General features: G+C 39.0%; 1 protein-coding gene across 3 annotated transcripts; it reads left to right on the forward strand.

Moving 5' to 3' along the window:
• The first annotated feature begins 10,703 nt into the window (after window positions 1-10,703).
• LOC134486778 (homeobox protein 14-like) lies at window positions 10,704-19,797 on the forward strand. 3 transcript variants are annotated; one of them, XM_063286968.1, is made up of 4 exons: window positions 10,704-12,439; window positions 12,537-12,638; window positions 17,209-17,356; window positions 18,715-19,797. In XM_063286968.1, exons 1-4 carry the CDS (start codon window positions 12,365-12,367, stop codon window positions 18,804-18,806), a joined length of 417 nt encoding a protein of 138 aa, XP_063143038.1. In that variant the 5' UTR covers window positions 10,704-12,364; the 3' UTR covers window positions 18,807-19,797. The 3 variants fall into 3 exon arrangements, 2 of the variants coding, with proteins under 2 accessions (XP_063143038.1, XP_063143037.1); XR_010066180.1 differs by having other exon boundaries at window positions 10,704-17,356; XM_063286967.1 differs by having other exon boundaries at window positions 12,537-19,797.
• The last annotated feature ends 7,443 nt before the right edge of the window (window positions 19,798-27,240 follow it).

Consider the following 27,240-nt stretch of genomic DNA (forward strand, 5'->3'; position numbering starts at 1 on the left):
TATGATACCATTCTTAATCCAATGGGAGATGGAAAGGTACCTTCTAGAACTGTGAAATTTATCAACCCAGCAGTAGACCTTCAGTTTAATTCCATGATTATTTTTCTATGTTCTTCCACTAAAATGCATGGAGTGTTTAGAACTTAGCAATAGGCATTTGTGACCTCCTTCTGGTGGTCACTCAAAAATACAAAACAAACAAACAAACAAACAAACAAACAAAAAACTGACAATAACCTGTATTGTTTGTTTGAGGTCTCTATTATAAGGAGGATTCCTGTACTTGACATTATGAAACTGTTACTTCTAAAGGATCATTATTCACCATAGAATTAGAAAATGATATATTTTGTGGTGTTCTTATATACACTCTTACCTTTGTTTAGTCTTCAATATACTTTCCTTTCCTATTCTCTGCCATATCCTTGTGGAAACTTATCGGCCACTAGTATTCTCACTGTCTACTTTTATAATACACACACATACACATACATTCTAGAGTTAGGGTCTGAGAATCTGAAACAAACAAAGCAGGAGAAGAGTTCACACAAAGCATGATATTTACTTGAATTAAGCAGCAAAACCTGACCTGTCGGTTATCATCTTGCAGTTGCTGATCTGTCTCCTCAGGCTGACTCCTCAAATTTTCATTGTTTATTAGGTGGGTTTTTGAGATTCACGGTGAAAATAGAGTGTTCTTTCACGTGTTCTGTTTATATGTAAGTAGATTGGTCTTATTCTACAAGATAAGAATTCTTGTCATATCTGTGAGAGGGAGGATGCAGATAGGAAATAACCTGTTTTTTAATGAAGATTATGGAACAGATAGACTGAATGAGCAATTTCAGTTACAACTAGAATGCCTTAAAGGCTTTCATTTCACTTTTTGTGTGTGAGGAAGGAGAAATTGGGTGTGCAATAATTTCTATGTAAAATAAAATCTCATTTGAAATAGTTAACAAAAAGAAATCACAAAGATTGTTCATGGATTAAGCTTATCTGTCACTAATTTAGATTAATTTTAATTGTGACATCCCTACCCATCATCCTTTGGGTTTAAGCTTTTATGTTGTGCAGGTCTAGTTAGAGCCTCATATATAGTAGTTGACACATATTTCATTTCTACTTGTAGAAACCAGGCCAGTCTCCACAGCTCCTAATCAACAAGATTTGCAACTGATTTTCTGGACTCTTAGATATTTCAGTAACAGTGGTTCAGGCACAGATTTCACAGTCAAGATCAGAAGGATAGAGCCTGAGGTTTACGTAGTCTATTACTGCTTCCAAGGTACATTTTTTTCCTTCCACAGTGATGCCATAATAAAAATGTCCTCCCATGGGGTGGCCTAACTGCCAGCTGTATAATTTATCTATGAGACAGAGAAGTTCTGAAGAACTCTAGATTATGGGTTGCAGCTGAAGGCATGTGCACCTTGGGTACAGCTTATTGATCTTACATTTATGTTTCATAGACTACAATACTGATGACATTGCATCTGCCTCAGGAGAATGGTGAGCAGGTGCCTTCTCAGCAACCAGGAATGATAGAGGTGAAGCTGATTGCAAACCCATTCTGTTCCAACAAGCTTAGTCTGTCACCCAGTATTTTCTAGTAAAGCTGGCAGGATACTGAGATGAATTCCTTTGTTAAAGTGTTTCTTTTACTATATACTTACTCCATGGGACACATTCATGCTTTTTACTTAAATACCTTTTTTTAAAAACATGAGTATTTCATATCCTACTCTGCTTTGTTCACTATCTGTAAAGTATGTTCATTGACTCCATAGCCTGCAGAATCTATTTTAGTCAGAAAGTCATTCTTTTCTGATGACTATAGAAAATATGGAAACTACCCAAATATACAAACTATTTTGACTCAGTGTTTTATTACAGATTGTATGCACAGTTATAGATGTGTAGGAATATATTTATGCCAGTATTTTCAGGTTGTTTTGAATATCTCCTTCCTATTTACTGTCGGTTTTTGTATTTGTTTTTGTTTTTATGTGTTGATAGGACTTATTTTTCTACTACAGTGGTATATATTTATTGAATTTAAACCTATTTTCAGGTTAAATTAGCATTCTTTTGTTTCCAGAGAGTGATTCTTTTTCTTTCATGTGTGAGTATTTCTAGTAATAGTAGTATATGTTTGGAAGGGAATTATTTTGCTCCTATTTTTTTTGCCAGAATTTTGACTAGATTACACAATTATTTTCTCACCATTAGAATATATATCACTATGAAATTATTGTCAGTCTAATAGGACTCCCCTAAGTATAACTTCTCCCCCGCCTCTATTTTCCTCTCTCGATTTGCATGTCAGTTTTGTTTTGTTTTTTTGTTTGTTTCTTTGTTTTTGTTTTTCTTTCTATTGGTAGAACTTTTAGAGAGTTATTTTGCATTGAATTTATTTAAGAGATTTTGAGCTTCCAGGACCAAGATGTTTAGATAATACTTAATAAACTTTGGTTTCTGGATGCTGACCATTCTCTCCTCTTACTAGTAAATCCACAGCATGTTTGTATTCGTTGAATATCATCACATACTTTCCTTGTGTTGTTCCATTTGATTTCCCTTATTTTTACTCATGATGTACTTTGGAAAGTATATCACTTAAAAACCTAAATAACTATTTTGTAGCTTTATTTACACTCTCAAATGTCCTCTTTCTTTTAACACTGAAACTTTTATTCTCAACACTCCCCAAGTGCAATTTCTTTTATTTGAACCAATGACTAAATTGTTTTTGATTGCATGTATATAAGTTGTGTCTTATGCACTGGAACATAGCAGTTTGTCAACAATCATACCAGTGAGGAAAATGCCACAGCCTTTCCCAACAGGCATTTATCTTCTAAGAGTTTGTTACTAAAGAGTGGGAACACAACAGGCCCTACTCCTTTTTTGATAAAATGTTGATGGGTCAATCATGTTCAGGTAACTATAGCAGTGATTTCATAAGTACAGTGACCATGTCTGTACTGAATTGTTTATTCTTCTAGAATAGGTTAAATATGTTTAATAAATAACATGTGGTATATGTACAGAATAACTGCTTTTTCTGCTGTAAAGAGAAACCATACCACATATACAGAAAGAAAAAATAATAACTGGAAATTATTGTTAGGCAAATAAGGGAGGGTCAAAAGGAGATATGCCATTAATTTTCTTTTATGTGTGGAATCCAGATGTTATACAACATATTCTACAATGTGTGAATATGAATACATATTCATATCTTCCAGATAGGTTAGCCATGTAAATTTGTGATGAATTCTTATGTCAAGATGATTTTACCAAGCAAAAAGAACTGTCTGCAAATATTATATTAAAAGCAGAGAAAAGGAAATACATGAATTCATTTGCCTGTCAATCTGGTCCTTGTTGGTGTCAGAGTTGGGAAGACCCAGCTACTAGTTTCTACGAAAAAAATATATTTGACCCTGTCTTATTGAAAGCCTGTCTGCAGAACACCAGATGCTGCATTGCTTTAGTGCAAGAGAATAAGGGGCTGTTGTCCCAGATTTGAATGGTATTTTTAGTCTCCATTATAAACTAGAAACCATATTAACATCCAGATCTGCCTTTGTTGTAACTAAGACTATATCATGAAAACTCTAGCTCAACTAGTCAGTCTACACTTAATTTCACTCCTAGAGGAGAGCAATTTGGACATCCTGCAAGTCTGTGTAAACTCAATGTTGAATCCATCATCAGTTCAAATTGACTGTGCAAGCACAGCAGCTAAATCTCACTGTTAATCAACCATCCTATTGTGCAGACCACAGGGGTGATCTATCACACAGTGATCACATCAGTGAGCTGTATGTTTTCTTTACAATTCCAGATGCTAGAGAGGCTCCACTGAAATGACTCCATCTCTCTTTCTGTTGGAGAAAGAGTCACTGTTATCTGCAGATTTAGTCAAAGTGTTAGGAGCTACTTGGCCTGGTGTCCAAAGAAACCTGACTGTGCTCCTAGTTTCCTCATTAAAATGCAAGCACAAGGACAATAGGAGTTCTACACTGCTTCAGTGTCTGTTGTTGTGCTCAGGATTCACGGTCACAGTCAATAGCCTGGACTGAGAAGAAAATAACTTCAGAATTGTTGTCAGTATATGAAGGATATACTCACAGTCATCCTACCTGAAACAAAACCTCCATGTAAACATTGCTTTTCCTAAAAGTTGCTTCCTTTCTGCACAACATATGCTCTGCTCATTGCTCACTTTCAGCTCTACTCATCTTCCTGTCCATCTTGTTTCTGAAGAGCAACTTGCTGACATCATTTTCTCTGTCATTAATTGATGCTTTATTCAGACACATTTGATGAATACCTTTAAAGGTATTCATGTAATGATGCTAGAGCAGCCTTATCATCCTTGGCAGGTATAAGAAATGCAGCTGGAAACTATCATAATTCACAGGTGAAAGGGTTGTGTATGACAAATATACAAAACAATTTACAATTAAATAATAGAATCTACAAGAGATTATCAAGTCATTCAGATCAAAGTTAAAGAAATAGAATTGATCTTATACAACTATAATAATTGGGTAAATTAAAATTATAAATCAAATGAATTAAATGAAGATCTCACATTAAATCTAAGGAAAAATGCAAAAATCCTTCTACACTGAAATTTGCCAAAATAAAAAATATCAAGTACTTATAAAAAGCTTAACAAAATAAAAAGTAGTTATTTGATTCAGAAACTGAAAACCTCAATATTAGGAATGCAATGTATGTATTGGAAGAAGAGTGTTTGTTTTCCTGGTTTTCCAAACAAGAAGTACCCTTATGTATTATAGTGAGACTCTGAACTCTTAACACTTCTGTCTCAATACAGTGAGTGTCACCACTAATGTTTGCCTTCTAACTTTTTCTGTGTACAGTAAGTATCCTTTTCTCTCATTTTTCTTTAAGTGTAATATAACTTCTGTAGAGATTTTATTAGGACAATTTAAGATCGGTATTCCATAAGGTATATAAAATGAGAAAAAAATAACCCATGATATTCAGAACAGTAAATACTAAGTGAAATTAGGAATAAATTATTTTACATGTATGGGTATTCAACCTGCATTTGCACCACATAAGTACTTAGTGCCACTGTAGGTTAGAAGAAGATATCAGATCTCTACATAAATTACACAATTTTATACAAGCTAACATGTTGGTACTTGGAATTGAATCATGGTTCGGTAAAAGAATATGCACTTCTCTTAATCATGGAACCATTTTTCTCTCCTCCTGTGTGAAAATTTTAACATGATAGAAAAATTTAATTTACAGTTTTGGAATAGGTCACCAGCATCTAACAAAGGTGTTTAGAACCAAGAATATGCTATAGCGAACTTCAATTTTTATATCTCTCTTTGTTTTTTGAGAATCTTTATATCCTCTGAAAACCATTTTACTGAAGTGCAGCTGACATAAGCACACCGTGCCTATGCAGCATGTACAGTGTGATGGGGGTTGACATCACTGTACATATTTATGATGCCATTACTACAGTCAATGCTGGAATCTAGATCTTAATTCCTGAAGGTTTCTTATACTCATATTCACTCTGTTGGTCCTGTACTTAGTCCTTCTAATCAAACAAAAACACTTCTTTCAATTTAATCATAACATTTATTGAGTTCATAAATTTGGATATTGCATTTACATATCTATTCAATTCTGAAGAACAGTGTTTGAGGCAGTTTGGTTTCCCAGATTCCACACAACCAAGTTCGGAGTTATATTTTATAAACCAGTCAAATACACCCGAGAGAATTGGCCTTGAATGAGTTTATTTCTAAGCTACAATTTAAAATTCAAAATATCCCCGTCTGGATATGGTTTAAAAATGTCTCCTTATTCAACCGTTAATTATTTAAGGGCAGTTTGTTTTATGTAATAAAGAAAACTCAGCCATATTTCTTAACAACAAAATCGCCAGTATTTAATCTTTGGAGCTCCTAATTCTTATAATGGTTAGAGAACAAAGCCAGTTTTCCAGTATCCCTTCATCTATGTCCAGTTCGGTCTTGTCATTGTCTGGGCAGTGTTGTAAAAGGAACTTCCTCAGGGAATCGGACCATTTACCTAACCGACAGTGTGTATCACACTCCCACAATGTAGCACATAACATTTTGATTCATCAAACTCCCCTCTAACCATCACTTAACCCATTGATCTTAGCCATTCTCACTGGTGTGAGGTGAAATCTCAGGTTGGTTTCTCCATCTATGTTAATTGAGAGTTTTGCTGGATACAGTAACCTGGACTGGCATTTGTATTCTCATAGGGTCTGTATGACATCTGTCTAGGATCTTCTGGCTTTCATAGTCTCTGGCGAAAAGTCTGGTGTGATTCTGATAGGTCTGCCTTTATATGTTACTTGACCTTTTTCCCTTACTGCTTTTAATATTCTTTCTTTATTTTGTGCATTTGGTGTTTCGACTATTATGTGACAGGAGGAGTTTCTTTTCTGGTCCAATCTAGTTGGAGTTCTGTAGGCTTCTTGTATGCTTATGGGCATCTCTTTCTTTAGGTTACTGACGTTTTCTTCTATGATTTTGTTGAAGATATTTACTAGTCCTTTGAGCTGGGAGTCTTCACTTTCTTCTATACCTATTATCCTTAGGTTTGATCTTCTCATTGAGTCCTGGATTTCCTGTATGTTTTGAACCAGTAGCTTTTTCTGCTTTACATTATCTTTGACAGTTATGTCGATGATTCCTATGGAATCTTCTGCTCCTGAGCTTCTCTTTTCTATCTCTTATATTCTGTTGGCAAAGCTTTTATCTACGGCTTTTTGTCTCTTCCTTTGGTTTTCTATATCTAGGGTTGTTTCTCTGTGTTCTTTCTTGATTGCTTCTATTTCCATTTTCAATTCCTTCAGCTGTTTGATTGTGTTTTTCTGGAATTCTTTCAGGGATTTTTGTGATTCCTCTCTATAGGCTTCTACTTGTTTATTTAGGTTTTCCTGCATTTCTCTAAGGGAGTTCTTCATGTCCTTCTTGAAGTCCTCCAGCATCGTGATCAAATATGATTTTGAAACTAGATCTCGTTTTTCTGGTGTGTTTGGATATTCAGTGTTTGCTTTGGTGGGAGAATTGGGCTCCAATGATGCCATGTAGTCTTGGTTTCTGTTGCTTGGGTTCCTGTGCTTGCCTCTTGCCATCAGATTATCTCTGGTGTTACTTTGTTCTGCTATTTCCGATAGTGGCTAGACTGTCCTATAAGCCTGTGTGTCAGGAGTTCTGTAGACCTTTTTTTTTTGTTTTTTTTTTTTCAGCCAGTTATGGGAACAGAGTGTTCTGCTTTGGGGTGTGTAGTTCTTCCTATCTACAGGTCTTCACCTGTTCCTGTGGGCCTGTGTCCTGAGTTCACCAGGCAGGTCGCTTGGAGCAGAAAAGTTGGTCTTATCTGTGGTATCAAGGCTCAAGTTTGCTTGGGATTTAGGTGCAGAGAACTTTTTATCTGTTTGGTCCCTTCAGGTTCAGGCGGTGTCTTGGGCGCACGGGCCCTGTTGTTCCAGTGCCCTTATCTACAGGATCCCAGAGACTGTATACAGTTTCCTCTTGGGCCAGGGATGTGGGCAGGGGTGGGCAGTGTTGGTGGTCTCTTCTGCTCTGCAGTCTCAGGAGTGCCCACCTGTCCGGGCAGTGAGCTCTCTCTCCCATGGGGTTTGGGAGCAGTGAGCTGCGGGCGGGAATCAGCGAGGTTGGGAATCCTGCTAAAAACTGGAAGTGTCTGGTCCTAGAGGAATTTTGCCTCTGTTTGTCCTGAGGCCACCAGTCAGGTCACTTGGAGCAGAAAAGTTGATCTTACCTGTGGTCCCGAGGCTCAAGTTTGCTCGTGGGGTGTTGCTTATGAGGTCTCCGCGAGGGCACCAACCGGAAGGACCTGCGCTACTCTTTCTGGGAGCCCCCGTGCACCAGGGTCCCAGATGGCGTTTGGTGATTTCCTCTGGAGTAAGACATGTGGGCAGAGTGTAGTCTCTTCTGGCTTCCCAGGCCGGTCTGCCTCTCTGAAGTTTTGGCTCTCCCTCCCACAGGATTTGGGTGAAGAGAACTGATTATCTGGTCGCTCCCTTCAGGTTCCGGCGGTGTCTCAGCAGCCTCTTCTTGATGTGTTTGGATGAATACCGAACACCTTCTTTGACTGAGAGCAAATTACCCATTTGTCATTCTGGCCAGATTTGCCATGATATCACAAAAGGCCTGAGAAAAAGATTGGGCTGACATTTCTTAAGACAAGCGTCCAAGATCAGGTAGCTAAATGGTTCTGTGCCCATGTCAAGGGGGTACACTATGATAGAAGTATATGGTAGAGCCAACTGCTTACATATAAGCCCATGAGCAAATTGGTGATTTAGGGTCCCCCATCATCTTGGAAGGCAAATTTCTACATCCTAATGGCATCTTTCTTAGCCTGCTTCATAAGGCTCTACCAGCTCTTATCTCCAGGGACTGAATATTTATTAGATGGGGACACTCAATGTCTAAACTTGGGGCATTGACTCTTACTGCTTCTGCTTGACGTGTATCCAATGGTCTCACACAGACATCAATAAAGACCTAGGAAACCTGAACTTACAAGTCTGCCTTTATTCTATACCTGTCTCTGTCTTTCATGTTGGTTCTGCGTCTCAGGTTAATCCTTGTTAATATGTATTATTTATCGCTGGTCTTACTCTCTGGCACTGAGATTTGGTAGAATTGTCTCTCTCTATTTTAATTGCATACATTTTATTTACTTGTCAAATATTATCTGCCTTTCTGGTTTCCAGTCTATAAAAACCTATCCTATATTCCTTCCTTCTACTTCTATGAAGGTGTTCCCCACCCACACACTCACCCACCCCTTCCTACCTCCCCAAACTGACATACACCTACACTAATGCATCATGACTTGGCAGGACCAGGGACATTGTAGAAGTCTCTTTAACCAGTGCTAGAACGTAGGTGCAGGGTCCTAGAGAGGTGTGCTTACAATACAACTGACCACAGCATTCTTTATTTGTTGATTATAAGCTGCTCAAAAATTTTGCTTTTGGTTTACTGTTTAGAACTCACAAAAACAACATTTATTCAACATAAGGGCATAAATCTTTGTATGGGTGACATCAGACATTTGCAGACATTCTTTCAAAATCTATACTGATCTTTAGCCTTCTCCCAGGGGAGTATCAGACTTATAGCATCACTACATGAACAAGGCAGCTAATATCTACTATCTTTTTTGTTTGACATTAATTTTAGTATGTATATTTTAAACAATTCTTTCATTTGTTTCTTTACAAATTCATATATATATATATGAATATATACAAATGTATACATATGAAAATATATACACATGAGACCACCGCAGGACAGACTGCCACTTCTGCACACCTCTGCCCACATCCCGGTCCAAGGGGAATTTGCACAGTGCCTCTGGACACAGGAATATAGGAACAGTCAGCTGCTGGTACCCGAGGTTCTGGGTTGCTCCCAGGACCAAACTAAACCGGCCAACAGCTCCCTGCACCTAATTCCCATGGGGGAGAGACCTGGACCCTCAGAAGTGTGGACACTCCTGAAAATTTAGAGGAGACTACCCTATGCCCACATTTCATTCCCAAGAGTGAATCGCCTAGTGCCAACTGTGTCCCCTGAGTACAAGGACATAGTAGCAATCAGGGACAGGAACCTTTGATTCCCCCCTTAGCTTAGAGCTGTAAGAGAGTCTCCAGGAGCACCTACACACCTGGGAGCAGAGGTAGGACCCATTTTCCTGCTACCAAGTGACCTGTCTGTTGGATTTTGGACATACAGAGGCAGAAGTCCTCTGGGTCAGGGGACTTCCAGTTTCTGGTTCTGCCTGGAATTGAACTGATACCAGCCCACATTTCCTTGTACCCAAATCCCATGGGGAAGAGAGCTGAACACACAAAAGTGTAGACATCCTGAGACTGCTGGACAAACTGCCACTTCTGCACACCTCTGCTCACATCTCTTATCCAAGGGCAAACAGCACAATGCCCCTGGACACAGGAATATAAGAACAATCAGCTGCTGGTACTCTCAGTTCTGATCTGCACCCAAGACAAGATGGAACTAAACCAGTCAAACAACTCTCTGCACCCAAATCCCATGGAGGAGAGAACTGGACTGTCAGAAGTGTGGACACCCCTGAGAAGCCAGAGAAGACTACCTTCTGGCCACATTCCAGACCCAAGCGGGAATCCCTTATTGCCAATTTTGGCCCCTGGGTGCAAGGACCTAGGAGCAATCAGAGTCAGGACATTTCTGATTACTGCGCATGCCTAGAGCTGAAAAACAGTCAGCAGGTACACCTACATATGTGAAATCAGAACACATGTTCTCAGAAATGGCTGAAAGAAAACAGGAAAAGAATTCTACAGTGGTGCTGACACACAGGCCTACAGGGGGGCTCAAGTCACTCTCAGAAGCAGCAAGACAAGCAAACACCAGAGACAATACAATGGCTAGAGGCAAGCACAGGAACCTAAGCAACAGAAACCAAGACTACTTGACATCATCAAAGCCCAGTTCTCCCACAAAAGAAAATACTGGATATCTAAACACACCGGAAGAGCAAGATTTAGATTTAAAATCACATTATTTTATAATGATGGAGGAATTTAAGAAGGACATAAACAACACTCTTAAAGAAATGCAGGAAAACAGAAATAAACAAGTAGAAGCCCTTAAAGAGGAAACACAAAAATCCCAGAAAGAATTACATGAAACACAACCAAACAGGTAAAGGAATTGAACAAAACCATTCAGGATAAAAAAATGAAGACAGAAACAATAAAGAAAACACAGAGGGAGACAACCCTGGATACAGAAAACCTAAGGAAGAGACAAGGAGTCATAGATAAAAGCATCACCAACAGAATACAAAAGGTAGACGAGAGAACCTCGGGGCAGAAGATATCATAGAAAACACTGACAGAACTGTCAAAGATAATGTAAAATGCAAAAAGATCCTTGCCCCAAATATCCAGGAAATACAGGACACAATGAGAACATCAAACCTAAGGGTAATAGGTATAGAAGAAAGTGAAGACTCCCAACTTAAAGGGCCATTAAATATATCAACAAAATTATGGAAGAAAACTTCCCTAACCTAAAGAAAGAGATGCCCATAAACATACAAGAAACCTACAGAACTCCAAATAGATTGGACCAGAAGAGAAATTCCTCCCATCACATAATAGTTAAAACACCAAATGCAAAATAACACGGAAAAAATATTAAACGCAGTAAGGGGAAATGGTCAAGTGACATATAAAGTCAAACCTCTAAGAAATACACCAGAATCCTCACCAGAGACTTTGAAAGCCAGAAGATCCTTGACAGGTGTCATATAGACCCTAAGAGAACACAAATGCCAGCCCAAGTTACTGTATCCAGCAATACTCTCAATTAACATGGGTGGAGAAACCAAGAAATTCCATTTAAAAAATAAATTTTCACAATATCTTTCTATAAATCCAGCCCTACAAATGATAATAGATGCAAATATCAAAAAAGGAGAGAAACTACACCATACAGAAAGCAAGACTATAATTTGCTTGCAATGAAACCAAAAGAGAGAAACATAAACGTAATTCCACCTCTAAAATATCACAGACAATCACTATTCCTTAATATCTCTCAACATCAACATACTGAATCCACCAATAAAAAAGACATAGACTAACAGACTGAATATGTAAAGAGGATCCATCATTTTGCGGCATGAAGGAAACACAACTCAGAGACAAAGACAGACACTACCTCAGAGTAAATAGCTTCAAAACAACTTTCCAAGCAAATGGCCTGAAGAAACAAGCTGGAGTTGCCATTCTAATATCATATAAAATTGACTTTCAACTAAAAGTCATTAACAAAGATTAGGAAGGAGACTTAATATTTGTCAAAGGAATAATCCACCAAGGTGAAAGTTCAATGTATGCTCCAAATGCAATGACAACTACATTCATAAAAGAAACCTTATTAAGCTCAAAATACACATTGTACCTCACAGCATAATGATAGGAGATTTCAACATCTCACTCACATGAATGAACAGATCATGGAAACAGAAATTAATCAAAGACATAGAGAAACTAACTGAAGTTATGAACCAAATGGATTTAACAGATATTTATAGAACATTACATCCTAAAACAAAAGGATATACCTTCTTCTCTGCACCTCATGGTACTGTTGCTAAATTGACCATATAATGTGTTGGGAGCAACTATTAATGGCACTGACATCTAGTGGTCGTTTGTGTTATTACCACCATTAAGCCGTGTCTTTAGCTTTCATCTGGCATTTTTACTAGGCCATAGTTGATAAGCATGTTAATAAGATGTCTTCACTCCACCAATCCCCAGAGGACAAGTTCACAGCCATCTGTCTGTTTTGTACTTAAGGTGAGTGCCTTTGTTCTCTGGGGTCCCCATATCATCAATGAGTTGTTCCTGCAATAAAGGCTGTTAAAGGATCCAACTGTGTCGTCTTCCTTGCCAGTCGAGGTGGGCGCTTCAACTGGTGGCCTGTACGGGGACCCGAGAAAATTATCTTTTCTCGTCTGGATCCAGAACTTTTTCAGCCTCAGGACGGTCGACGTCGGTAAGTTCCCAGAAGGGGCAGTTAGTTGCCGGAATTGGGACAATAGAGTTCCTAGAATTGGGACGGTAAAGCTCCCGAAATTGGGACGATAAAGCTCCGGGATAAGGAATTATAAAATTTCCCTAATAGGACAATAAGGTTCTCTGGAGAAGCAGAGGCGATGATAGCCTTGGTTTAGAGGCAAAAGGGGTTTGTGGAGCACGGCAATGTTGTCTTTTCCATTTGATCCTTTGTGGGTTGGACTAGCACTCTTGCCTTATACTGTTTTTGTGTTGTGGTGTTGCTACTGTCTGAATTGCCACCGTCCAGGGCACGAATGCATTTGTTGGGAAGAGTCCACTGAAGAGCCACAAGATCATGTGTAAATAAACACGCCAGCTCGCCAGCTCGCCTTGCTTGTAAATCGATCGTAAATAAGGTTGTAAAAGCATGGGAAACTCACACTCCACCCTGCTCCTGTCAGCTCTTCAGGAGCTTCTTGATCAGCATGGGTTTAAAATTGATAAGAAAATTCTGTTGCGTTTTCTTGATGAGTGTAACCGTTGTGCTCCGTGGTTTATAGTGTCAGGGTCGCTCACTTTGAGAGCGTGGGAAAAGTTAGGAAAAGATCTGGATAAGGAAACTACAGAGGGCAAGCCTAAACCAGGGACAAAGCCACTTTGGCGTATGGTCCGTGCCTGCTTGGAAGATAAACGATGTGAAGAAGCTGTTAGGACAGGTCAGAGAATCCTTACAGAGCAACAAGAGAGTATGTCAGAAGGAGAGAAAGTTTTGAAGGAAGGGAAGAAAAGAAAAGGAGGAAAAGAGGTAAAAGAAAAGGCAGAAAAGATCAAGGAGAGGATAGACAAAGGCGGGAATAATAATCAGGACGTAGAGACAAAGAAAATATATCCCTCATTAAAGGCATTGACTTTGGGAATGTCTAGTGACTCAGAGCTTAGTGATAATGACTTAGTTGACCTTGAGGAAGAAGCCGCTCAGTATGAGAGAGAGATTTATCATCCTGACTGGCCACACGCCTACACTATGCAGAAACAAGCCAAAGAATTAGATAAGAAAGCAATTATACCAATGGCACCCCCTGTACCTCCATATAACTTTCAAGGTAAAAGGATGGTGAAGCCTGCAGGAGGTACTTCTTTTTGCCCAGAAATATGGAAAGAGTTAGGATTGAGTTTTCCAGTTTTTCTGGATGCAAACGGGCAGCGACATCATGAACCTGTTGACTTTAAAACAATAAAACAATTAGCAGAGTCAGTCAAAACCTATGGAGTCAACTCAGCTTTTATTATCGCTCAAATTGAGGCTCTTGGCAGATACTGTCTCACCCCTGGAGACTGGGGCAGTTTAGCCAGAGCTTGCCTCTCTCCGGCTATGGAGCAAGTGTAGTGAGAAAGGAAATTTAATTTTATGGACCCCGCTCTAGTGGCGGTGTGTTGGTTGATAGCCAAAGTTAATTTTTGAAGCATAGTGTTTTATCTGTGCTTGTGCTCCCAGCCCACGCAGTAGTGGGGAGCGAAACTAGCTGCGGAGCTGCTACAGCGAACATGGAGACTGCTCAGTCTCACCCAATTTTTCTGGCTCTTCAGGAGCTGTTTAAAAGAAAAAGGCTTAGGATAAAAAGAAGCACTATAGAGAGATTTCTTAGTGAGTGCGATTGCCATTGCACCTTGGCTTGCTCTCTGGGAATCTCGTGGTGGACAGCTGAGAAAAGCTGGGAAAGATTTAAATTTTGCTTGGGAGCAAGGAACCTTATAGGGACAGGCTACATTAGAAATGCTACAGGAGGAACGATTTGAAAAGGCTGAGAGTGAGGTGGGGGAGGACTCTAAGGAAATCAAGAACAAGAAAGGAATTTATCCATCCCTCAAAGAACAAGGTCAGAAAAATAAATAAATAAAATTCCAGTTGCTAACTTTAGTGGCCTGACCTTCAACATTTGCTCACAGAAAAAGAGTGTTCATTAAGAGAAGTTCTTTCAGGGAGCCTGCCTTATCTGGTGGTTTTATTCCAAGAGAGGAGTCAGTCTCCAACATTAAGTTACTTTTCTCGTTAGTCATGATTAACATGGAGAGTGCCTTTGATCCTATCCCCACAACAGCCAGTTCCTGCTCCTATTGTCAAAATGCCCCAGGTTGGGGGGCAGAGAAGCCCTGAGGACCACAAAACTGCCAACAGCCAAAGGTGAAAGTTAAAACAGAGAGCATTCCAGGAAACGGGTCAGCCCAAGCCTAACCAGATGTGTTTCGTGTTTCAAATGCAGATGCTTCATCAACTCTGACCAACTTTTACTCTGACAGGACGAGATAAAAATAAAGAGGACCTGAAGATCCGATCCTTCTCCTGATTTAGTAGCTCTGTTCCAAGAACCAGGGGCCATAAAACCTTTTGGCATCCCCTTATCTCCTGGAGCCATAAAACAGGGACAAATTGGGATAAGATGGGCTAAAAAAGGCCTCGATGATTTGGGCTAGCGTGAGTAAAACTTGTAATAAAAAAGAGACAAGGTAATGGTAAAGTGTTTTGTGTATACATTCTTTTAGAGTTATGTTTTAGTCTTTGGACCCTGATTAGAGATAGTTTACAGCCTAGACAAGAGAGAATGGGTTTGGGAAAAACAGTCCTCCCAGACTCTCCACAGATGCTTTGGAGAAAGAGAAAAACTTTCAGAGCTCTCCTGGGAACAGAAGAAAGGCAGGAGACATCCTGCCTCTCTGCTGGCTCCTATTGGAGAAAATGCTTATTTCTGGTTCTGAATTCAATAGATAAAATATCTGGGTCCCTTCAGTGGGACACCATCTAGTTTTTTCCCCTGTATGTCTATTATCTGTCCTTGGTGCACCAAGCTGTCCATGTCTGTCAGTTTATGTCTCTGGTTTTTGTTTCTCGTTGTTTAAAAGTTTGATGTTTCATGTTCAAAAAAAATGGTAAAAACTTTATCTGCCGGTCGTTCACACCTTGATTTGGTCTTAACTCATTTCTATAAAGGGAACAAATGAATAAAAAACAGTTTCAATCGGCCTTTGGAGCCCTGTACCTACAGCAAGGAGCCTAGGTCAGCTGGAGAAGCTGCCTGGGGGCAGAGCATCTACAGGAGCTGATCTTAAAGGCGCCAACAGCTAGCTCCTCAGCTTCTTGGTATGGGAGCTGATGGCTGTTTCTCTTAGAAAAATCCCTGACTTGTTATTAGATTTAGCAGGTGACAAGGTGCTTCTTTTAAAATCACAGCTAAAAAACAAAAATGGTGCTTGGTCTAAATATTAAAGACATGTGTAACACTTCAATTTTGTTTCTGACTGGTTTTAAATGTATAAATATGCTCTACATGCCTTGGTCATAGATTATTGGCCTTTAAGTTATTAGATATGGTTAAAAAATTATAACATCTATAACAAAAGGTTGACATAAACTGGTAATTTGGACTGAGTCATTCTAGACAATATATGACATGAGCCAACCTAGAAAAACAGGTCTAAATTGAGATAATATTTTTATAGAACTCTTATCCTAAAAGCCAGGCACCCCCCAAATCACAAAATGTAAAATTATATTAGAAGTTTTTAAAAGATTTCATGATTCTTTTAATTTGATTTCTGATTCTGCTTATGTAGTTAACACTGTGCGCTCACTTGAAATTACAGGGCCAATCAGGTCGACTAATACTATATGTCAAATTCTTTTAGAATTACAAAAATTGATTTGGGCCAGAAAAAATAAGTTTTTCATACAACATATTCGAGCTCATACTAATTTGCCTGGGCCCATGGCCAGTAATAACGCTCTGGTGGATGCTAGTACTCGTAGAGAATTTATTTTTCATACAGCTCCAGTTGATCTTGCTAGAGAATTTCATCAAAAGTTTCATGTTCCTGCCTTCAATCTTCAACAAAAATTTAAAATCTCTAGAGCTATAGCTCGTGATGTAGTATTACGTTGCCAGAATTGTGTTCAGTTTCACCACCCTCCTCAGGTGAGAATTAACCCTCGTGGTCTGATTCCACTGAAACTCTGACAGATGGATGTTACACACATATCTCAATTTAGAAATTTAAAATATGCACATGTTTCTGTTGATACCTGTTCTGACATTATACATGCCACTCTGATGACTGGTAAAAAGGCTCGTAATGCCATTAGTCATTGCTTAGAGGTGTGGGCAGCCTGGGGAAAGCCTGACAGTCTCAAGACAGACAACGGACCTGTCTACACTACAAAGTCTTTTCAGACATTTTGCCAAACAATGCAGGTCAAACATACTACAGGATTGCCATACAATCCCCAAGGCCAAGGAATTGTAGAAAGAACACATCGTACTTTAAAAGAGCTCTTACAAAAACAAAAAGGGAGAATTGCCTATGGCAGAACACCAAGAGAACAGTTGTCTTTAGCTCTCTTTACTCTAAATTTTTTAATTTTGGATGCGCATGGCCGCTCTGCTGCAGATCGCCATGCTGCTACTAAACCTATGACTAATGCAGATGTAAAGTGGAAGGATGTCTTAACTGGTGAATGGTGTGGCCCAGATTCCGTAATTTCGAGATCTAGGGGAGCTGTTTGTGTTTTTCCACAGAATCAAGACAATCCAATCTGGGTGCCTGAACATTTAACTCGCAAACTGCCTCCTGCTATTCGTGAAGATGAGACTACGGACACTACTACTACTACTACTACTACTACTACTACTACTACTACTACTACTACTGGAAATGATGATCCAGGTTGATTCACTCACGCTGTGGGCTATTGCCAGATCCTGGCCAGTACTTATGCCGCTTCATAGCAATTCTACTGTCTTGCCAACTTTTTTCTCCACATCCTGTTTACGTGATGTTCCTTGTATAGTGCCTAATGGAGAATTGCCCCAACGATATACTGCCACTAATCTTTCATTGTTACATACATTATGTTTCACTCTTAAGAATTCCTCCCAGCCTTGTATATTGCTGCGAAGGACAGCATTGGCTAATTGGTTAGATCCTGTGAGCAATAGTGCTATGGGCACTGGAACCATCCTGGCTGCTCTGAGTAAAATTACCCAAGGAGCCTCTTCAGGCAGTGGAGATACGTCAATCAATAATTCTGCTAAATTGAACATTACAACCTTGATTATGATGCATAATGGTAGTTTTCCATCACTCCCGGGGCAAGGCATCACACACTGATTAACTCTACCTATCGTAGAGTTCTACCTACTTGCCCCCCATATCAAGCCTTTCCACCTAAATTTACTCCTTGTCAAAGCCCATTCCATAGATCTAAACAATTCCTACTGGGATTTGAGTTTTCCCCTCCTCTTGGCAATGTCCAATATGATGGGGAGAAAAATAAGACCGGCAAACGTAATTTTTGGCCCTGGTATCAATGGGTATTATCAAATGAGCAGGGAGCATACACATCTCTAACTCCTTTTGCTCGATTATTACGTGAAGAATTTACATTATATAATATTTCAGCCACTAGAACCAATAACAAAACAAGTTTAGTAGATGTTAAGATTAATAGCCTATTAACAAATGATACTGCCGTTGGTGCTTCAGTATGTGTTAGACCACCTTTCTTTTTTCTGATAAGCACTAATGCAAGCAATAATGCTTTAAATTGCAATAACTCTGATGTAGTTTGTTATTTAGCTGAATGCTGGGATGGCGCCAATGATACCGCAGTGATACTCAAGATTCCTTCCTTTGTGCCTATCCCTGTAGTAGCAAATCCAGATAATTTTCCCATACTTCATTTACTAAGAACAAAAAGAGATTTTGGTATTACGACAGCTATAATTTCAGCCATTGTACTATCAGCCGCTACAACAACTACAGCCGCGATTGCTATGACTAATCAAATACAGATGGCTGAGACTATCAATCAGATTGTGGAAAGAACCACAGTGACATTGCAGATACAAGGAGAATTTAATGCCCACTTGGCATCTGGCTTTCTATTAGCTAACCAACGAATAGATTTGCTTCAGGAACAAATTGAGACATTATATCATATGACACAGGTGTCCTGTGTTTCCTCTCTTAGAGGCTTATGTGTTATTCCATTGCAAGCTAACCTTTCTCAATATTCTCAACAGAACAAAGAAATCTCGAATTATTTAAAAGGAAACTGGTCCATGGAAGCGGAACAATTATCGAGACAATTGCTGATGCAGATTGCTATCCTTAACAACACCAGAATGGAACCCATCACATTTGGAGATTTCACCTCGTGGATTACCAATGCTTTCTCATTTTTCAAAGAATAGGCTGGCATGTTTGCCTGGGGGGCCATTGTCCTCTTGGAATGTGGAGTATGTCTATGGCTTTTTTGAAGTTTACAACGAGAGCATGCCAGACACAAAGCGATTGTTTACCAGGCTATGGCAGCCATTGAAAGTGGTGCTTCTCCCAGTGTATGGCTGGCCTCTCTGAAAGATTGAGAGTTCGCCCTAGATCATATTTTGTCACTGTCATGTGAAGCCATGTATCCAGAGACGGGCAACTTTCCTCAGGCTAGGACCAACCTAAGACAGGAGCCCAGTGGCGATAGGGCTAATCCAGTGACGGATAAGGCCGAGATTTTAGAGAGGAATGACCTAAGATAGGAGCAATGACATGTATTGACATGACACCCAGATCTAGACCAGTCATAGACAGAGGTGGCTACGCCCCGTTTGTATATTCCAGCTGGTCCTATGCCCCTCTGCTCTGTTTCTCCCCTAATATTAAACACACACGTATAGCCCAGAACGGTGTGTTGTACATAAGTCATCTCCAGCCATTGGGCTACAGTCCTAACTGCAAGAGTGGTTCGCCATGTCCGAGCTGGGCACTCTGTGAGGCATGTCTGATCTCTCTCAGACCACTACCTCCACCTAATGGATTCATTTTTAATAAAACAAAAAAGAGGCAGATGTTGGGAGCAACTATTAATGGCACTGACATCTAGTGGTCGTTTGTGTTATTACCACCATTAAGCCGTGTCTTTAGATTTCTTCTGGCATTTTTACTAGGCCATAGTTGATAAGCATGTTAATAAGATGTCTTCACTCCACCAATCCCCAGAGGACAAGTTCACAGCCATCTGTCTGTTTTGTACTTAAGGTGAGTGCCTTTGTTCTCTGGGGTCCCCATATCATCAATGAGTTGTTCCTGCAATAAAGGCTGTTAAAGAAGGATCCAACGGTGTCGCGTCTTCCTTGCCGGTCGAGGTGGGTGCTTCAATAAGCAGTCACAAAATAGGCCTCAATAGATACAGGACGATAGAAATAATCCTATGCATCCTATCGGATCACCACACACTAAGACTGGTCTTCAATAACAATAAAAAATTACAGAAAACCCACATATACATGGAAGTTGAACAATGCTCTACTCAATAACAACTTGGTCAAGAAAGAAATAAAGAATGTAATTAAAGACTTTTTAGAATTTAATGAAAACGAAGATAAAATATACCCAAACATATGAGACACAATGAAAGCAGTGCTAAGAGGAAAACACATAGCTCTGAGTGCCTACAAAAAGGAGAGAGCATATGTTAGGAGCTTGACAGCACACCAAAAAGCTCTAGAACAAAAAAGAAAAAAATAAACCCAAGAGGAGTAGAAGGCAAGAAATAATCAAATTCAAGGCTGAAATCAACCAAGTAGAAATAAAAAGGACTACAAAGAATCAACAGAACCAGGAGGTTCTTTCAACAATATAGATAAACCCTTAGCCAGACTAACGGGAGGACACAGAGAGTGTGTCCAAATTAACAAAATCAGAAATGAAAAGAGAGACATAACTATAGAATCAGAGGAAATTCAAAAAAATCATCAGATCTTACTACAAAAGCCTATATTCAAGAAAACTGAATAATCTGGAGAAAATGGCCAATTTTCTAGACAGATACCAGGAAACAAAGTTAAATCAGGAACAAGTAAACCATCTAAACAACCCCATACCTCCTAAAGAAATAAAAGCAGTTATTAAAATTCTCCTAACCAAAAAGAGCCAGGACCAGATGGGCTTAGTGCAGAATTCTATGAGACCTTCGTAAAAGACCTCATACCAATACTGTCCAAACTATTCCACAAAATAGAAATAGATGAGCACTACCAAATTCCATCTATGAAGCCACAATAGCTTTTATACCAAATTATAATTTAGAAACTTTAAAAAAGAATTCATTCCCTTGAGACCTATATGTGGTCTGACCTTGGGTGTTTGTGGATACTGGATTTCTGCTAAGTGCAGAAGAGAAAGCCTTGCAGCTGTGCTAGCAATAAATAGTTTCCAGTGATTTGCGTGCACTCACTGCACAGTCTTGAGCAAGTCTTCATATGGTCCTGATACTCTCTGTATAGCTGTCACTGCAATTAGGATTTTGCATGAAAATGAGGGCCCCTACTCAGTTCCTTTAGCTTTTGCTGCTCTGTTTTCCAGGTAAAAATGACCAAAATGTGTATTTAATTGATAGCCTGTGATTAATGTTGATTGATATTGGGGGACATTCTTTCTTACAATGTGGGTATTTATTTTTCCTCCAATTCTAGGTGCCAGATATGACATCCAAGTAACCTAGTCTCTGTCTTCCATGTCTACATCTTTGGGAGACAGAGTCACCATGACTTTCCTGGCAAGTCAGGGCATTAGCAATTATGTAAAAAACTTTCCTCAAAAAACCAGGGAAAGCTCTTACAGTCTGGATCTACACTGCAACTTACTAGGCAAATGCGGTGCCATCAGCATTCAGTGTCATTGGGTATGGGACAGACTTTACTCTCACTATCAGCATCCTGGATCCTGAAGATATGGCAGTCTACTATTGCCTACAGTATGCTGAGTTTTCTCTCACAGTGGCACAAGTCCTAACATAAATCCTCATGGAAGCAGAAGTGAGATACAGGGCTAGCTCTGTTGCTCTTTCTCATGAATCACCCACTGAAACACTTTCTCAGATGCCGCAGGATTGATTGCAAAGCTCATGGAGAGGCAGTTGTTTTGGTAGAAGAGGCTAGACAGTCCTCTCTGTACCATAACAATCTTCCTTCCTTTTCATTGCTAGCAATACAGAATATTAGTATCTTATCTGCATTAGCAGAGGACACAGTCATTCCCTGTGGAATGTCTGATTTGTAGCACTAGTTGGGAATCATACTGAATAGGGAAAACTACAGTATCCAGAGACGGGCAACTTTCCTCAGGCTAGGACCAACCTAAGACAGGAGCCCAGTGGCGATAGGGCTAATCCAGTGACGGATAAGGCCGAGATTTTAGAGAGGAATGACCTAAGATAGGAGCAATGACATGTATTGACATGACACCCAGATCTAGACCAGTCATAGACAGAGGTGGCTACGCCCCGTTTGTATATTCCAGCTGGTCCTATGCCCCTCTGCTCTGTTTCTCCCCTAATATTAAACACACACGTATAGCCCAGAACGGTGTGTTGTACATAAGTCATCTCCAGCCATTGGGCTACAGTCCTAACTGCAAGAGTGGTTCGCCATGTCCGAGCTGGGCACTCTGTGAGGCATGTCTGATCTCTCTCAGACCACTACCTCCACCTAATGGATTCATTTTTAATAAAACAAAAAAGAGGCAGATGTTGGGAGCAACTATTAATGGCACTGACATCTAGTGGTCGTTTGTGTTATTACCACCATTAAGCCGTGTCTTTAGATTTCTTCTGGCATTTTTACTAGGCCATAGTTGATAAGCATGTTAATAAGATGTCTTCACTCCACCAATCCCCAGAGGACAAGTTCACAGCCATCTGTCTGTTTTGTACTTAAGGTGAGTGCCTTTGTTCTCTGGGGTCCCCATATCATCAATGAGTTGTTCCTGCAATAAAGGCTGTTAAAGAAGGATCCAACGGTGTCGCGTCTTCCTTGCCGGTCGAGGTGGGTGCTTCAATAAGCAGTCACAAAATAGGCCTCAATAGATACAGGACGATAGAAATAATCCTATGCATCCTATCGGATCACCACACACTAAGACTGGTCTTCAATAACAATAAAAAATTACAGAAAACCCACATATACATGGAAGTTGAACAATGCTCTACTCAATAACAACTTGGTCAAGAAAGAAATAAAGAATGTAATTAAAGACTTTTTAGAATTTAATGAAAACGAAGATAAAATATACCCAAACATATGAGACACAATGAAAGCAGTGCTAAGAGGAAAACACATAGCTCTGAGTGCCTACAAAAAGGAGAGAGCATATGTTAGGAGCTTGACAGCACACCAAAAAGCTCTAGAACAAAAAAGAAAAAAATAAACCCAAGAGGAGTAGAAGGCAAGAAATAATCAAATTCAAGGCTGAAATCAACCAAGTAGAAATAAAAAGGACTACAAAGAATCAACAGAACCAGGAGGTTCTTTCAACAATATAGATAAACCCTTAGCCAGACTAACGGGAGGACACAGAGAGTGTGTCCAAATTAACAAAATCAGAAATGAAAAGAGAGACATAACTATAGAATCAGAGGAAATTCAAAAAAATCATCAGATCTTACTACAAAAGCCTATATTCAAGAAAACTGAATAATCTGGAGAAAATGGCCAATTTTCTAGACAGATACCAGGAAACAAAGTTAAATCAGGAACAAGTAAACCATCTAAACAACCCCATACCTCCTAAAGAAATAAAAGCAGTTATTAAAATTCTCCTAACCAAAAAGAGCCAGGACCAGATGGGCTTAGTGCAGAATTCTATGAGACCTTCGTAAAAGACCTCATACCAATACTGTCCAAACTATTCCACAAAATAGAAATAGATGAGCACTACCAAATTCCATCTATGAAGCCACAATAGCTTTTATACCAAATTATAATTTAGAAACTTTAAAAAAGAATTCATTCCCTTGAGACCTATATGTGGTCTGACCTTGGGTGTTTGTGGATACTGGATTTCTGCTAAGTGCAGAAGAGAAAGCCTTGCAGCTGTGCTAGCAATAAATAGTTTCCAGTGATTTGCGTGCACTCACTGCACAGTCTTGAGCAAGTCTTCATATGGTCCTGATACTCTCTGTATAGCTGTCACTGCAATTAGGATTTTGCATGAAAATGAGGGCCCCTACTCAGTTCCTTTAGCTTTTGCTGCTCTGTTTTCCAGGTAAAAATGACCAAAATGTGTATTTAATTGATAGCCTGTGATTAATGTTGATTGATATTGGGGGACATTCTTTCTTACAATGTGGGTATTTATTTTTCCTCCAATTCTAGGTGCCAGATATGACATCCAAGTAACCTAGTCTCTGTCTTCCATGTCTACATCTTTGGGAGACAGAGTCACCATGACTTTCCTGGCAAGTCAGGGCATTAGCAATTATGTAAAAAACTTTCCTCAAAAAACCAGGGAAAGCTCTTACAGTCTGGATCTACACTGCAACTTACTAGGCAAATGCGGTGCCATCAGCATTCAGTGTCATTGGGTATGGGACAGACTTTACTCTCACTATCAGCATCCTGGATCCTGAAGATATGGCAGTCTACTATTGCCTACAGTATGCTGAGTTTTCTCTCACAGTGGCACAAGTCCTAACATAAATCCTCATGGAAGCAGAAGTGAGATACAGGGCTAGCTCTGTTGCTCTTTCTCATGAATCACCCACTGAAACACTTTCTCAGATGCCGCAGGATTGATTGCAAAGCTCATGGAGAGGCAGTTGTTTTGGTAGAAGAGGCTAGACAGTCCTCTCTGTACCATAACAATCTTCCTTCCTTTTCATTGCTAGCAATACAGAATATTAGTATCTTATCTGCATTAGCAGAGGACACAGTCATTCCCTGTGGAATGTCTGATTTGTAGCACTAGTTGGGAATCATACTGAATAGGGAAAACTACAGTGGATGGTCCTAGCACAAATTCCTTAAATAGCGAAGAAAAAATAGTCTCTCAATGTTAATACAAAAAAGGTATAAAAGGTTAATACAAAAAAGGTAATAAAATACTAATGAAAGAAGCAGCCAATATGAAGGTTCCTGATTTTCTCATAAAGCCTAGTTCATGGAAGGAGTTTTGGTAGTATTAAGCTGTTGGGAAGGCAGGATCATTCTTCTTAAAATGTGGCCCCTTATAGGTTCCCTTTATTATTTTGTGTAGCTCCACTCCCATGCACATATGGCTAATACTGACTGAAGGATTAAATTATCAAAAACCATGCCCAGCAGTTGAATAAGGCAAATGCAGATATCCATAGCCAAGCATTGCAATGAGGTCGGGACCCTGTGGAAGGAATTAGGGGAAGGACTGAAGGAACTGCACATCATGGCAACCTCACAGGAAGTAAAAAATGTCAACTATTCCGGACTCCCGGGAGCTCCCCTGGACTGAGCCCACAACCAAAGAACATACAAGGGCTAGTCTGAGGCCACCAGTACTTAAAGCAGAGGGTTGTCTTGTGTGGCCTCAGTAGGAGAGGATGCACCTAATTCTGTAGAGACTTGATGCCATAGGGAAAGGTTTATCAGGTACACCCTCTCAGAGGTGAAGCAATGGAGTGATGGAGTAAGAAATTTATAAGTGTGGATCAGGAGGGGGCAACATGTGGCATGTAAATAAATAAAGTAATAAAATAATTAATTTTTAAAACAAAGAAAAAGGAAAATAAAAGAATGATGTAATATTTGGAGACAGCATGGTCCATTTTATAAGAAGAGACTTGAAGTGAAGAAACTGTGGAGCAGATACAACCATATTTTCTTTTATCTACATGAGATTCTCAAAGATAAAAAAGAAAGATTTGTACATTTAGTGTGCAATAATACTGTGATACCTTGTTTTCTTCTATCATTCATATTTACATTTAATCTTTTCTTACTATCTCTTTTTGATTTGATCTTACGGCTTTTATTCCTTTCTTTCTCACTCCAATCACTTTATTATACTCACTTTATTAGCTTTATTTTAATATTTACATTATAGCTTATTCCATGTAATTTTTAACATTTTGGATTTTTTGTTATGAGCTGTGTACGTGCTTAATTTTGTTAGTTTAATTGTATTCATAATTCTAGCCTTCAGGCCTCATTGCTTTTGTTACCATTATGGTGACCTGTTTCCTATTTGCTGAGTGGTACAGCGATTGTATTCTAAAGAATATGCTAAGAAAGCATCCACTAAAAGAAATAGAATTTCTATCCCAATAGATTCATAAGTCATAATTATTAAGATGTAAGAAACATGAAAAATAAAGGAAATTTGACTTCTCTTGCATTCATGACTTTCAATGACTAAAAATCAAAGATAATTAAATAGCTTCAGTGTCAGTGTCATACAGAGTAACTTAAAATTAAGTATTAAAAGTGATAAAAAGCAAGCTGGAATGATTGTTCAGTGGTTAAGAACATAGGTTGTCCTTTTAGAGGATCCAGACTCATCCAGCAGCATCATGATGACTCACAAATAACAAATTCCAATCATAGGGGATCCAGAATTCTCTTTCAACTCCTTAGTTTTGAAATAGATGCAGGGTATGTATGCAGCATACAGGCAAAATACTCATACCCATATAATATTATATATTCAATAATCAATAAACTTTAAAAACCTTATAAGAAATGATAAAGGTCTCAAGAGGAATTCAAGCAGGAAAGAAAGTCCATGTAGGAGCTGTATAAGACAGACAGAAACATAAGTACAATTTTTGAGAACAATCAGACAAATGTAGCAATTACACAGAATTAGATAGAGACACAGACTCAAAGGGTAATCATAGAAAATGATCCACCAAGCAAAGTGAAACTGAAACCAAGTATGAATAGTTATGCTCAAAACAAAAAGAAATAAAATAAATTCTAATGAAGATGCAGGACAAAATGAAACCTGTACAAAAGGTTGTTGAGAATGTCAAAAATTATCTCCAGGGAAATAACAATCGCATTGCTTGGGAGTTTATCCCCCATAATACAGCTAGCCATGCATGGTCGTTCATATTAAAAATGTATCTAAATAAGCACTTAGCAGAGATACTGGCACACATATATTGATTTTGACCTGCTTCCCAATAATCAGACAAAGTATTAGATGAGTTGTCTAACATATTTACATAGATTAAACAAGCCAAATTAATAACATGTGGTATGTGTACACAATAGCTGCTTCCGATGTAAGGAGGAAAACACACAAACATATATATATATATATATATATATATGATATACATGTCACATATATGTATATATATATGACAAAATAAATGGAAATGATCTATAAAGGCAAAGTAAGGGAGCATCAGAAGAGGTATGCTAAATATTTTCTTTAATGTGTGAAAACAAGATTATATATTCATCAAATGGAAAAAAAGTAAGTGAAATGAAAGAGAGAATAAGGAAGCTAATTATTGCCACACACCTAGGTAATCGCAAGTCTTTATGCTCCTTTATTCACCTCAGCTTGAATAACAACTGGGGTGTTGATATGGATCACAGGGCATCATTTTACTCTTAAAAGAGCATCGTTAAACTTTCTTTGAAGAAACACAACTTTTAAAAAGGAGAATAGTAAAGGATTTCAGCTTCTATGAAGAAAGTGACATATTTAAAGAAATTCTACATAGGGCCTGGGAAGACATGGTAAAAACCTGTCCAGAGTGTCATAGGCAACACTCTAAACAGTAATAATCA

Source organism: Rattus norvegicus, chromosome 4 (assembly GCF_036323735.1).
Source record: "Rattus norvegicus strain BN/NHsdMcwi chromosome 4, GRCr8, whole genome shotgun sequence".
Classification (NCBI taxonomy): domain Eukaryota; kingdom Metazoa; phylum Chordata; class Mammalia; order Rodentia; family Muridae; genus Rattus; species Rattus norvegicus.

Bases quoted from the DNA above. Each gene is read 5' to 3' on its own strand.
- LOC134486778 (XM_063286967.1), top strand. From the start codon at position 13,068: ATGGGAAACTCACACTCCACCCTGCTCCTGTCAGCTCTTCAGGAGCTT.